Here is a 13,465-nt window from a genome sequence, read left to right as displayed (position 1 = left end):
TGTCAAGCTAACCGGCCTATAGTTTCCTGTTTTCTGCCTCCCTCTTTTCTTGAATAGAGGGGTTATATTTGCTACTTTCCAATCTGATGGAATCTTTCCAGAATCTAGCGAATTTTAAAAAATTAACACCAGTGCATTGACTACCTCATTAGCCACCTCTTTTAAGACCCTAGGATGTAATCCATCAGGTCCCGGAGTCTTGCCCAACCTGCAGCTCCATCAATTTGTTCAATACTGTTTCCCTAGTGATTTCAATTCCACCAAGTTCCTCTCTCCCTTTCACCTCCTGATTTGCAGCTATTACTGGAATGTTTTTTTGTATCCTCTATTGTGAAGACAGAAGCAAAATATTTGTTCATTTCTTCCGCCATTTCCATATTATTTACAATTAACTCCCCTCTGTCATTCTCTAGAGGACTAACTCTCACTTACTTACTCTTTTCCTTTTTAAATACCTGTCGAAACTTTTGCTACCTGTGTTTACATTTCTAGCTAGCTTCCTCTCATACTTTAATTTCTCACTCCTGATTAACCTTTTAGTCATTCTCTGTCATACTTTATATTCTGTCCAAACATCTGTCCTCCCACTCATCTTTGTGGAGTTGTATATTTTTTCCTTATGTTTGATGCTTTCCTTAACATCCCTAGTTAAACATGGGTCCTCCCCTTAGAATTTTTCTTTATAGTAGGAATGTACTTATTCTGAATACTCTGAAATATCCCCTTAAACGTCTGCCATTGCTTCTCTATTGATCTTTCCTCTAGCCTAGTTTCCCAGTTCACTTCAGCTAGCTCAGCTTTCATCCCCACATAATTGTCCTTATTTAAGTTTAAGATACTAGTCTTTGACCCACTCTTCTCCCTTTCAAACTGGATGCAAAATTCAATCATATTGTGGTCGCTGCTACCTAGGGGTGCCTTTACTCTGAGGTCATTAATTAATCCTGTCACGTTACACAATACCAAGTCTGATATAACCTGCTCTCTGGTTGGTTCTAGAACATGCTGCTCTAAGAAACAATTGCAAAGGCATTCTAAGAACTCCTTATCCAGGCTTCTACTGCCAATTTGATTTTTCCAGTTTATGTGTAGATTAAAATCACCCATGATTATTGTTGTTGTTGTTGATATGTTGCACAAGTTGGGTGGCAGTGGAGAACAGGTTCAAACTATTGAATAACAAACTTAACGTGAATGTCATGAGTTCTTCAACACCATGCAAGTTCCACCACCAAGACCCCTGCCCCCTCCTCGTGCCCACTGCCTGCGGGTAGGCTGAGAACGACACCAAGCCTGAAGATCTTCAATAGTGTTAAAACTACTATACATGAAGAGAAAAGAAAGACCTGCCCTTATATTGTGCCTTTCATAATTTTAGAATGTCCCAAAGTGCTGACAGCCAATTAAGTGCTCTGTGAAGGATTGTCATTGCTGTGATGTAGAGAAACTTGACCTCCAATAAATACACATCTTCATCATACAAGGGTTAACCAATTTACCGATGAGGTGATTGGTTAAGTGATGGAAGATGAAGAGTAGGGATAATGGGGATGTACTTGAATTGGAAGGAAGAAACAGGTGCTGCCCCACAAGGATCTGCATTATATTTACTAATGACTTACATAACACAATAGAGAGCCATTTAACCAAGTTTGCTGATGACACAAAGATTGGTGACATAGTAAGTAGTGTAGCTGGGAGCATAAAATTACAAAGAGATATTGATAGACTAAGCGAGTGGGCAAAATGGTGACAGACAGATTTCAACTCAGGTAAGTATGAGGTCATCATTTAGGATCAAAATAAGGATAGATCTGAGTATTATTTAAACAGTGCTAGGAACAGTGGGGTGTCATTGACACATTGCTGTTTGTGGGAGTTTTGCTGTGTACAAACTGGCCACTGCATTTTTTTAGTGACTCCACTTCAAAAAGTACTTCATTGGCTGCAAAGTGCTTTGTGGTGGTGAAAAACAGCTATATAAATGCAAGTTTTTTTTTATACTTTCACGGTTATGTGGGCATTGCAGGCAAGGCCAGCATTTGTTCCCTAAACCTAATTGCCATTGAACCGACTGGCCTGCGAGGCCATTTCGGAGGGCTGATAAGAGTCAACCACATTGCTGTGTATCTGGAGTCACATGCTGACCAGACCAGGTAAGGATGGCAGATTTCCATCCCTGAAAGGCATTAGTGAACCAGACGGGCTTTTAACAAACGACGATAGTTTCGTGGTGACCATCACTGAAACTAGCTGTCAGTTCCAGATACACTAACTTAATTCCAGCTCCCCACAGCAGCTACCTGGGTGGGATTGTAAACCCACATTTCCCCCAACCCCCCCCCACCTCCCCCTCCCCCCGCCAAGAACAGGAGCCTGGGCCTCCGCGTTACTAATGCAGTGACATGACCAATCCGCCAAAAGTCTACTTTGGTTTCCCCAAAGAGATTTAGAAGGTTGGTGTACACCGCTCACTAAAATGAGAATTAAAATAATAATAAACAAAAACACCCCCCTTCGTAAAGGGAAAAAAAAATCAAAAAGGTGAATGGAATGTCAGCCTTGAGAGCAGAGTGGGCTAGGATAAGAAAGGGCAGACTTGAAAGGGCTGAATGGCCTTCTCAAGTTCCTATATGTTCATAAAAACACACATTCGGATATATATTTTATATATACATATATATATATATATATATGTATCAGCAGAGTATTGGTGAGTGAGGCAATGAGGGGGAGTGTTTTTGATAGTAGCAGCACCAATGAGCGTGTGTGAGGGTTGGAGCTGACACACTCCCTCACACACACGGAGAGATTGGGTGTGAGGGCAACGGGGCCGCACGGATGGAGCTGGAAAACATTGTAGCGAACACGGTGCTCCTGAAAGCCAGAGAAGGTAAAAAGCAGCCGAGTAACAAAGAGCGGCAACATTGTAGCCGAGAACAATGGCCGGGGATACATTGTGAGCGCTTCGGGAGTCCGGGGCCCGGAGGCTCTCTCCCAGCCAGCCGGGGCCCGGGCTACCGGGAGCCGCCTTTCCCTCTCCTCTCCCTGGGGTCTGGGCCTCACGGAGCCGGCTCCGAGCACACCCCCTCCCCCCCCCCCCCTCTCTGTCTCTCCCCCCCCTCCCCTCTCTGTCTCTCCCCCCCCCTCCCCTCTCTGTCTCTCCCCCCCCCCCTCTCTGTCTCTCCCCCCCCCCTCCCCTCTCTGTCTCTCCCCCCCCCTCCCCTCTCTGTCTCTCCCCCCCCTCCCCTCTCTGTCTCTCCCCCCCCCTCCCCTCTCTGTCTCTCCCCCCCCTCCCCTCTCTGTCTCTCCCCCCCCCTCCCCTCTGTCTCTCCCCCCCCTCCCCTCTCTGTCTCTCCCCCCCCTCCCCTCTGTCTCTCCCCCCCCCCTCTGTCTCTCCCCCCCCCCTCTGTCTCTCCCCCCCCCCCTCTGTCTCTCCCCCCCCCCTCTGTCACTCCCCCCCCCCTCTGTCTCTCCCCCCCCCCCTCTGTCTCTCCCCCCCGCCCTCTGTCTCTCCCCCTCGCCCTCTGTCTCTCCCCCTCGCCCTCTGTCTCTCCCCCTCGCCCTCTGTCTCTCCCCGCCCCCCTCTGTCTCTGCCCCCCCCCTCTGTCTCTCCCCCCCCCCTCTCTCTCTCCCCCTCCCACTCTGTCTCTCCCCCCTCCCCTCTCTGTCTCTCCCCCCCCTCCCCTCTCTGTCTCTCCCCCCCCTCCCCTCTCTGTCTCTCCCCCCCCTCCCCTCCCCGTCTCTCCCCCCCCTCCCCGTCTCTCCCCCCCCCCTCTGTCTCTCCCCCCCCCCCTCTGTCTCTCCCCCCCCCCTCTGTCTCTCCCCCCCCCCCTCTGTCTCTCTCCCCCCCCCCCTCTGTCTCTCCCCCCCCCCTCTGTCTCTCCCCCGCCCCTCTGTCTCTCCCCCCCCCTGTCTCTCCCCCCCCTCCCTCTCTGTCTCTCCCCCCCCTCCCCTCTCTGTCTCTCCCCCCCCCTCCCCTCTCTGTCTCTCCCCCCCCCCTCCCCTCTCTGTCTCTCCCCCCCCTCCCCTCTCTGTCTCCCCCCCTCCCCTCTCTGTCTCCCCCCCTCCCCTCTCTGTCTCCCCCGCCTCCCCTCTCTGTCTCCCCCGCCTCCCCTCTCTGTCTCTCCCCCCCCTCCCCTCTCTGTCTCTCCCCTCCCTCCCCTCTCTGTCTCTCCCCTCCCCTCCCCTCTCTGTCTCTCCCCCCCCTCCCCTCTCTGTCTCTCCCCCCCCTCCCCTCTCTGTCTCTCCCCCCCCTCCCCTCTCTGTCTCTCCCCCCCCTCCCCTCTCTGTCTCTCCCCCCCCCCCTCTCTGTCTCTCCCCCCCCTCCCCCCCTCCCCTCTCTGTCTCTCCCCCCCTTCCCCTCTCTGTCTCTCCCCCCCCTCCCCCTCTCTGTCTCCCCCCCCCTCCCCTCTCTGTCTCTCCCCCCCCTCCCCTCTCTGTCTCTCCCCCCCCCTCCCTTCTCTGTCTCTCCCCCCCCCTCCCTTCTCTGTCTCTCCCCCCCCCTCCCCTCTCTGTCTCTCCCCCCCCCCTCCCCTCTCTGTCTCTCCCCCCCCCTCCCTTCTCTGTCTCTCCCCCCCCCTCCCTTCTCTGTCTCTCCCCCCCCCCTCCCTTCTCTGTCTCTCCCCCCCCCTCCCTTCTCTGTCTCTCCCCCCCCCCTCCCTTCTCTGTCTCTCCCCCCCCCTCCCTTCTCTGTCTCTCCCCCCCCTCCCCTCTCTGTCTCTCCCCCCCCTCCCCTCTCTGTCTCTCCCCCCCCCCTCCCTTCTCTGTCTCTCCCCCCCCCTCCCCTCTCTGTCTCTCCCCCCCCCTCCCCTCTCTGTCTCTCCCCCCCCCTCCCCTCTCTGTCTCTCCCCCCCTCCCCTCTCTGTCTCTCCCCCCCTCCCCTCTCTGTCTCTCCCCCCCCCTCCCCTCTCTCCCCCCCCTCCCCTCTCTCCCCCCCCTCCCCTCTCTCCCCCCCCTCCCCTCTCTCCCCCCCCTCCCCTCTCTCCCCCCCTCCCCTCTCTCCCCCCCTCCCCTCTCTCCCCCCCTCCCCTCTCTCCCCCCCTCCCCTCTCTCCCCCCCTCCCCTCTCTCCCCCCCTCCCCTCTCTCCCCCCTCCCCTCTCTCCCCCCTCCCCTCTCTCCCCCCTCCCCTCTCTCCCCCCTCCCCTCTCTCCCCCCTCTCTGTCTCTCCCCCCTCTCTGTCTCTCCCCCCTCTCTGTCTCTCCCCCCTCTCTGTCTCTCCCCCCTCTCTGTCTCTCCCCCCTCTCTGTCTCTCCCCCCTCTCTGTCTCTCCCCCCTCTCTGTCTCTCCCCCCTCTCTGTCTCTCCCCCCTCTCTGTCTCTCCCCCCTCTCTGTCTCTCCCCCCTCTCTGTCTCTCCCCCCTCTCTGTCTCTCCCCCCTCTCTGTCTCTCCCCCCTCTCTGTCTCTCCCCCCTCTCTGTCTCTCCCCCCTCTCTGTCTCTCCCCCCTCTCTGTCTCTCCCCCCTCTCTGTCTCTCCCCCCTCTCTGTCTCTCCCCCCTCTCTGTCTCTCCCCCCTCTCTGTCTCTCCCCCCTCTCTGTCTCTCCCCCCTCTCTGTCTCTCCCCCCTCTCTGTCTCTCCCCCCTCTCTGTCTCTCCCCCCTCTCTGTCTCTCCCCCCTCTCTGTCTCTCCCCCCTCTCCGTCTCTCCCCCTCTCCGTCTCTCCCCCTCTCCGTCTCTCCCCCTCTCGGTCTCTCCCCCTCTCGGTCTCTCCCCCTCTCGGTCTCTCCCCCTCTCGGTCTCTCCCCCTCTCGGTCTCTCCCCCTCTCGGTCTCTCCCCCTCTCGGTCTCTCCCCCTCTCGGTCTCTCCCCCTCTCTGTCTCTCCCCCCTCTCTGTCTCTCCCCCCTCTCTGTCTCTCCCCCCCTCTCTGTCTCTCCCCCCTCTCTGTCTCTCCCCCCTCTCTGTCTCTCCCCCCTCTCTGTCTCTCCCCCCCCTCCCCTCTCTGTCTCTCCCCCCCCTCCCCTCTCTGTCTCTCCCCCCCCTCCCCTCTCTGTCTCTCCCCCCCCTCCCCTCTCTGTCTCTCCCCCCCCTCCCCTCTCTGTCTCTCCCCCCCCTCCCCTCTCTGTCTCTCCCCCCCCCCTCCCCTCTCTGTCTCTCCCCCCCCCTCCCCTCTCTGTCTCTCCCCCCCCTCCCCTCTCTGTCTCTCTCCCCCTCCCTCTCCCCCCCCTCCCCTCTCTGTCTCTCTCCCCCCCCTCCCCTCTCTCCCCCCCTCCCCTCTCTCCCCCCCCTCCCCTCTCTCCCCCCCTCCCCTCTCTCCCCCCCTCCCCTCTCTCCCCCCCTCCCCTCTCTCCCCCCCTCCCCTCTCTCCCCCCCTCCCCTCTCTCCCACTCCTCCCCTCTCTCCCCCCCTCCCCTCTCTCCCCCCCTCCCCTCTCTCCCACTCCTCCCCTCTCTCCCCCCCTCCCCTCTCTCCCCCCTCTCTCTCTGTCTCCCACTCCTCCCCCACCCCCCTCTCTCTGCCTCCCACACACCCCCACTTCAAGCCGCTGTTGAGGAGGGTGAGGCAGTGACCGAATCTCTTGGTGTTTCCTCCCCCCCCCCCCACCCCACCAAACAACCCCCCCAGCACCACCCCCTCCCCTTTGCCCCCCCACCCCCTTCCCCCCACCCACCCTGCCACCCCCACCATCCCCCCCCCCGGCCACTTCCATCCTGTTTGGGCCAAGGCAAACTCCCAGCTGGTTTGGGGACTGCTCTCTCTCTCCCCCCCTCGGGCTCTGTTTCTGTTGTCGCTGCCCCTCGATGGGATGTGGGTTTCAGCTGTTGATCCCTTTGTTACCGCCCAAAAGATATTTAACACCCTTTGTGTTCCTTCCCCCTGGCTGGACACTTGTTTATAAACCTCTGCTTAATTGCCCCTCCTGATGCGCCCATTCCTCTTTCCAGGTGGGCACTTGTGCCTGGTATCTCCTGCTTACCTCCCCATTAGCTCAATATGGGCCTTCGATTAACCCTGGTTCAGGTAGAATTTCTCACCCCTGACCCATAGCTGTACAATCCTGGTGCTGCTTGGTTTTTCTATAGTGAGTATTTGAATTCCTGGTTCATCCTCCACCACCACCCCCCCCCCCCCCCCCCCCCCAAAAATGCCTCAGGTGAGGATCCTCCCTCTTCCCTTTCTTTGCAAATGAGGTGGAATTGTTTGAGTCATTACTAATGTAGCCAAGAGACTAGAGAGAGAGATGGTACATAATCGACCCTAATCAATGTTTCCAGCACAGTCCAGAGTCTAATGCTAGAGTCCATAAGTCTCAGTTTATTTCACCTTTTGGGTGCCAGATGTAGCTCAGCTGATTGTACTCTTTTTTTCTGAGTCAGATGGCTGGGTTTGAGCCCTGCTCCAGGGGCCAGGCTGACACTCCCAGTGCAGTACTGATGGAGCACTGCACTGTTGCAGGTGCTGTCTTTTAGATGCGATATTTTAAACCAAGCCTGTTGAACCATGTCTGTTCCCTCAAGTGGGTGTTAAAGGTCCCATGGCCACTGTTTCGAAAAAAAAAAAAAGAGCAGGGGAGTTGGTCCTTGGTGGGCTGGCCAATCTTCATCTCCCCCACCCCCGCTCCCAACCAATCAACATCGCTAAAGGAGATGAACATTTATTTTCTCTTGCTGTCTGCAGTTCACTGCAACGTTCCTGACATTAATTACAGCAGTGACTACATTTGACAGTCCTGCATTATAGTGGTAGTAGAAACAGATTCAATAGTAAGTTCCTAAAGGGAATTGAATAAGTACTTGAAGGGCAGAGATTTGCACGGTCATGGGAAAATAGCTAGAGAATTGGGCTAATGGGATAACTCTCTTTTAAAGAGCTGACATAGATGCAATGGGCTGAATGGTCTTTTCCTGTACAGTAAGAATTTGATTGGTTGTAAATTGCTTTGGAACCCCCCTGAGGCTGTGAGAGGTGCTACATAATTACAAGCTCATTCTTTTTTTATTCTGTCAGTTGCCTTCCCTCCGATGCTCCCTCCCCTGGAACAGTTGGTTCTGCACTGGGGCACGGTTTCCTGGATTCTCGTACCTTACCTATCATTCATGCCCCTGGTGGTGAGTGTTGGCAGGACACTTGACTAGGCTGGTAGCAGGGACATCACAGCTGATTATACAGCAATCACTGTACTTCATGATCAGGAGGAATACGTCTGGTTTTTAAAAAAAAATGTCCACATCTTCACCAGAGGCTGAGAGGCTAATTGCAGCTCTCTAATAACTGGCCCTTGCTAAGATCAGCCAACAAAATGAATCTGGGGCTGAACTCGGGATCTTCTGGGTCTCAGAACGTAGGATCCAGAGTAGGCCATTCAGCACCTCCACCATTGAATGAGATCATGGCTGAAATGTAACTCAACTCCATGTACCTGCCTTTGACCCCATATCCCTTTAATATCTTTGGATAATAATCTAGCAATCTTAGTTTTTAAGATTAACAATCAGTGTAACATCAATTGCAGTTTACAGAAAAGAGTTCAGAATTTCCTTTGCTACTGCCTGGGGAAGCATTCTGTTCATCAATGGGATTAAACTTGGGGCTAAGTGTGAGAGCATTTTAGTCAGTAGAGAAGGACTTATCCCAGTTTGTGCCTGGGGCTTTTGTGCCATCCTTCATTTTGTGAAATCGCATAGGTTTTCATTCACTGATCTGTTTGCCTGTCTGTCCGATTACTGTATGTGAATGTGCATCGAACAAGGGCACTGTCATCTCAACTGTTAACGACTGGTATTAAATACAGCAAATACTGGACCTACACAGTCCGTTGGTCAGAATCTCTGTAAAGAGGACAGACTAATTGTTTTTTTAGACGCTTTGGGAGACCTATTAGAGCTCTTTTTTAAAATTACGAAGGAGTTCATGAGGGTAGTCTTAGAGAAGATGTTTCCATTTGTGGGGGAATGCAAAACCAAGGTAATCGCTAAGATTAAACCCAACAAAAAATTCAGGACATAACTTGTACCCAGAGCATGGTGAGAATGTGGGATTCGCTGCCACTGGGTGTAGTCAAGGTGAATAGTATAGCTGCAATTAAGGGGAAGGTAGATATGTCGCTGAGGGCAAAAGGAACAACTGGATGTGCTGATTGGCTTAGATGAACTATGGTTAGGAGGAGACTCATGTGGAACAAAAACACTAGCGTAGACCAGTTGTCCCTGTTTCTGCTGGGTGAACTCTATGCAACTCTCCAGAAGGTTTGTGGTTTGCGCTGACTCAGTGATGAGGTGAGGCCCACTGACCATAGTAGGATGAAGTGCCTGACTGTTTTCACGCCAACCTGAAGTACCGCCTCCTTCCTGGCTGGAGGTGATTACTTAATCCACTATTCATTCTCTCAGATGTGGGTGTCACAGGCCTTTGTTGCCCGTCCCCATGGTTGCCCTGAGAAGATGATGGTGAGTGGGCCTTTTTGAACTGGCTTATGATATGACTGAGTGACATGATTGGTCAATTTTACACCAAATCAGCGGTCTCGCGCGTTCCCCCTTCCCCGTACAAACACCCAGCAGAAAGGTTTGGGACAAGCTAGCTTCCTCTTGACCGGGTTACCCCACAGCCATTTTATGGCCCTTGGGCCATTAATCGGCTTAGACTGGGACCTCTGCCTCTATTGGGGAGGAAGTCCTGATTCCAAGAGCTTCTGGCCAATGAAACGGCAGGCAGCTCTCAAGTCGCAGCAGCACCACTGGGAGTGATGTCCTCTGCTGGTACTGCAGGCAGTCTCTGAAGAAGAGATGCCACGGACCTAAATTTGAAGATAAGTCGGGGGTTTCGCCAGGGCTGGTAAGCCTAGTTGACATAAGGTGAGGGGCTGGGTTCGCTAGGGCGGCAGGAGGAGGACGCGAGGAGAATATGGCGGGGAGAGTGGTTGGGGGACTAGCTTGAATGGGGGCTCCTTTGGGCACAGGGTGCCCGAACAGGAGGGACCAGCCCAGCGCACAGGCTGTGACGTTTCACCTAGTGTCTTCATCGTTTGGTGAAGACATCTCCCACTGCGGGTAAAATCCCAGTAGAGGTGTTTGGGTGATGAGCACAGCGTCACCACAATGGTGCTCCCTGTTATGACCCCTCCCCCCAATCCCCACCATCTGCCAATCCACATAAAATTCTGGCTATAAACGCACAGGATTATTACAAAGATTGAAAATGCAGCCTCTAATTGAGATTTAATCCCTTGACTGTAATTTATCTACCTGCTCACTGAATAATACTGCCTGTTAACAAGTGCCTGACTGCATAAGCAAATTTATATCATCAAACAGGAAATGCACAGTTGGTTGATTGATAATCTCAGAGAAAGGTTAACTTTTAGGTGTGGTCCTTCACTCGTGAAAACATTGGGTGACATAATCTGCAATTTTTCCAGGAGAGTTTCAGTCACAGGTAACAGGGGATTAAGTGGGGGAGATTTTTGTCTGGTATTCACATGTATCTTTTGGTGAACACCCAGCTGTACACTTGTCAGGTTGGATGTGGAGAGAGTGGTTTTCTCTATGTAGCACAAGATTGAAATGTAAGATTTTAGGTTGTGTCACTAGGGGCAATTTTTCAACTAGTGATTTGAATCTTGCACAGGAATTGTTTTTGAATGGTTAAAGTTGATTGGTGCCAATGTACCAATTAAGCCTGGTCACAATTCTGCTGAGTATATAATTATTGTTCCTCTTCAATAATGGTCAGTAACAGTTAGTCAAGCTGCTTTCCAAAACATTCCATGGCCATTGTGATAATGTGATCCTTCAAAAAAAGACGCATTTATACATCATCTTTTACAATCTCTGGGCATCTCAAAGCACCATCTTCCCCCCCTCCCCCAACCCCCCACTCTCAACTCCCACACCCCACCCCCACCTTCTCTCTTCTCCCCCCCTCCTCAACTCCCACACCCCACCTCCACCTTCTCTTCTCTCTCCCCCCCCTCCTCAACTCCCACACCCCACTCCCACCTCTTCTCTCTCCCCCCCCTCAACTCCCACACCCCACCCCCACCTTCTCTTCTCTCTCCCCCCCCCTCCTCAACTCCCACACCCCACTCCCACCTCTTCTCTCTCCCCCCCCTCAACTCCCACACCCCACCCCCACCTTCTGGTCTATCTCCCCCCCCTCCTCAACTCCCACACCCCACTCCCACCTTCTCTCTTCTCCCCCTCCCACCCCCCCACCCTCTACCCCCATCTCTGCCCTCTCTTCTCTCACCCCCTCCTCCACCCACCACCACCTTTCTCCTCCAACTTCCCCAGCATCTGGCCTCCCTCCCTCTATCCCCCTGCCCAGCCTCTGGTCTCCACCTGCTGCCACCCCCCTCCCCGCTGGCCACTGCCGGCTTATGGCCTCTACTGTCATGCTCTCCCTCCGCTAACCTCTGGGCTAAGCCAATTTGTGTTCTGAAACATTGGGCAATTCTTGCTTCTCTTTCAGCTACTTCTCATTTGAGAGCAGAATTCAGTAACTCCCAAGTAGCCACAAGTTTTGTTGCCTGCACTACCCAAAGAGAGGGTCACCAACTCTGGTTGGATTTATTGCTGAAGGTTTCATCACCATTTATCCCTCAACGAACATCGCTTTTGGGAAAAAAAAATACCGATAATCTGGTCTCACATCTCAAATCTGCTTGTGAGGGTCTTGCTCTGCGCAACACGATTGCCACGTTTCCATGACAACAGCTACTGCACTTCAGAACTATTTCATTGGCTGTGAAATGCTTTGGGGATCTGTGCTGCCTTCCTGCAGAAGTTGTCCTCTGATCATTTGTCTTTGTGATGGTTCTCTGAGCAGAGAGCCGTTTGTGGCCAGAGTCACTTAGCACTCTAAGCAATGTTTGATTCACCGTGTGTAATCCAGGCTACTTGATGCCTCTCAACTCGCTTAGTGTTTGTAAAGCTGCCTCCATTTAACTTGAGACTATCCAGTGAACCCCCTCTCCAGTGTTCCCCTGCCCACCCCTTGCCTTAGGCTATATTTCAGATTTAGGTCTGGTGGTGAGTAGGGGTATGCAGTGGGGTCAGCGAGAAGATGAGGGGGCCTGAAGGTCCTCAGACTTTTTTTTTTTCTCTAGACGCTCTGGCACATGATATCTGTTGTTGTAGGCTAATGTTTCCTGAAGTCATGGCGTTGTTTGTTGGGTAGATGATAGAGGCTTCCTGAGGTTAGATGTGGAGGTGGGTGGCGCGGAGCTCACTGAAGTTTATCAACACGTATGAGGTCGGAGTGGCCTTTCTTTCAGAAAAATTCATCTACCAAGAGTTTAGGCTCTCTCATCTTCATCTGTAATTATTCTAATGCCAGGCTTGCAATATGTCTTGCCTATTTTTCTTCATTTCTGTCCCACTTTACACTTTATATTAAATCTCCTCTGTCATTCTTCCTGCTCACGTACAATTTTGCCTGTTTGCATCGTCGTTTCTGAACTGCCTCTTGTAATTCCACTAGTCTGAATGTGCCTGCAAATTCTACCCTTTCTGCCTCTGACTCATTGGTGTAAATTAGAAACAGTTCTGGTCTCAGCCCATACCCACTGTGTGCCCACGCAAAGAGGAAAACCACTTGCATTCATATAACACCTTTTAAAACCTCCAGGCGTCTTGAAACTTTTTACAATCAATAAAGCACTTTTACACATTGGTGTAATTTAGGGAAACATTGAAGCCAGTTTGCACACAGCAAGATCTTGCGAGCAGCAATGAGACACTCCGAATGTCCCCCCCCCCCCCTTACTTACCCGACGTGACAACTCTAAAGCTTTCCTGTTTCCTTATTTCCTATCCCTACCCAAGATTTATCCTGAATTTCCAGCTTTGAGTTTGGCCAATAGCCTTTTGTGTGGAGCTTTGTCAGTTCCGTTCTGGAAGTCCAAGAACAATATGTTAAAAGGCTAACCACTATTCATTTGTGATGTTACTAGCACAAGGGGGGTTAACATGGTATTAACAATACCGAAACAGGCCATTCAGCCCAACAGATCTATGCTGATGTTCATGCTCCACACAAGCCTCCTCCCACCAGACTTCATCCAACCCTATCAGCACCTTCCTTTCTCCGTCACTCGTATGTCTATACACCCTTAAATGCGCCCATGCTATTTATCTCAACCACTCCTTGTGGCAGTGAGTTATACATTCTCACCAGTCCCTGGGTAAAGAAGTTTATTTTGAGTTTCCTATTTTTTGGGGATTATCTTCCAAACCCATGACCACTACCATCTAGAAGGACAAGGGCAGCAGACACATGGGGACACCACCAGATGGAAGTTGCCCTCCAAGCCACTCATCATCCTGACTTAAAAACATATCGCTGTTCCTTCACTGTCGCTGGGTCCAAATCCTGGACTCCCTCCCTAACAGCACTGTGGTTGTACCTATACCACATGGGACTGCAGTAGTTCAAGAAGGCAGCTCACCACCACCTTCTCAAAGGCAATTAGGAGTGGGCAATAAATGCTGGCCCAGCCAGTGAAGCCCACATCCCATGAATAAATA

General features: G+C 52.6%; 1 protein-coding gene across 1 annotated transcript in view; it reads left to right on the top strand.

The window, feature by feature from the left end:
• The first annotated feature begins 2,788 nt into the window (after positions 1-2,788).
• The window catches only part of LOC121277293 (G protein-coupled receptor kinase 5-like), a 142,484-nt gene continuing 131,807 nt past the window's right edge, over positions 2,789-13,465 (top strand). The window contains exon 1 of the mRNA XM_041186571.1: positions 2,789-2,893. Coding sequence (XP_041042505.1) covers positions 2,842-2,893 — 52 coding nt within the window. The 5' untranslated portion in view covers positions 2,789-2,841. The remainder of the gene's footprint in view (positions 2,894-13,465) is intronic.

The sequence above is a fragment of the Carcharodon carcharias genome, chromosome 4, assembly GCF_017639515.1.
Source record: "Carcharodon carcharias isolate sCarCar2 chromosome 4, sCarCar2.pri, whole genome shotgun sequence".
NCBI classification, from domain to species: Eukaryota; Metazoa; Chordata; class Chondrichthyes; order Lamniformes; family Lamnidae; genus Carcharodon; species Carcharodon carcharias.
The sequence above is the reverse complement of the archived record's forward strand: the minus strand, read 5'-3'. Positions and strand labels throughout refer to the sequence as shown.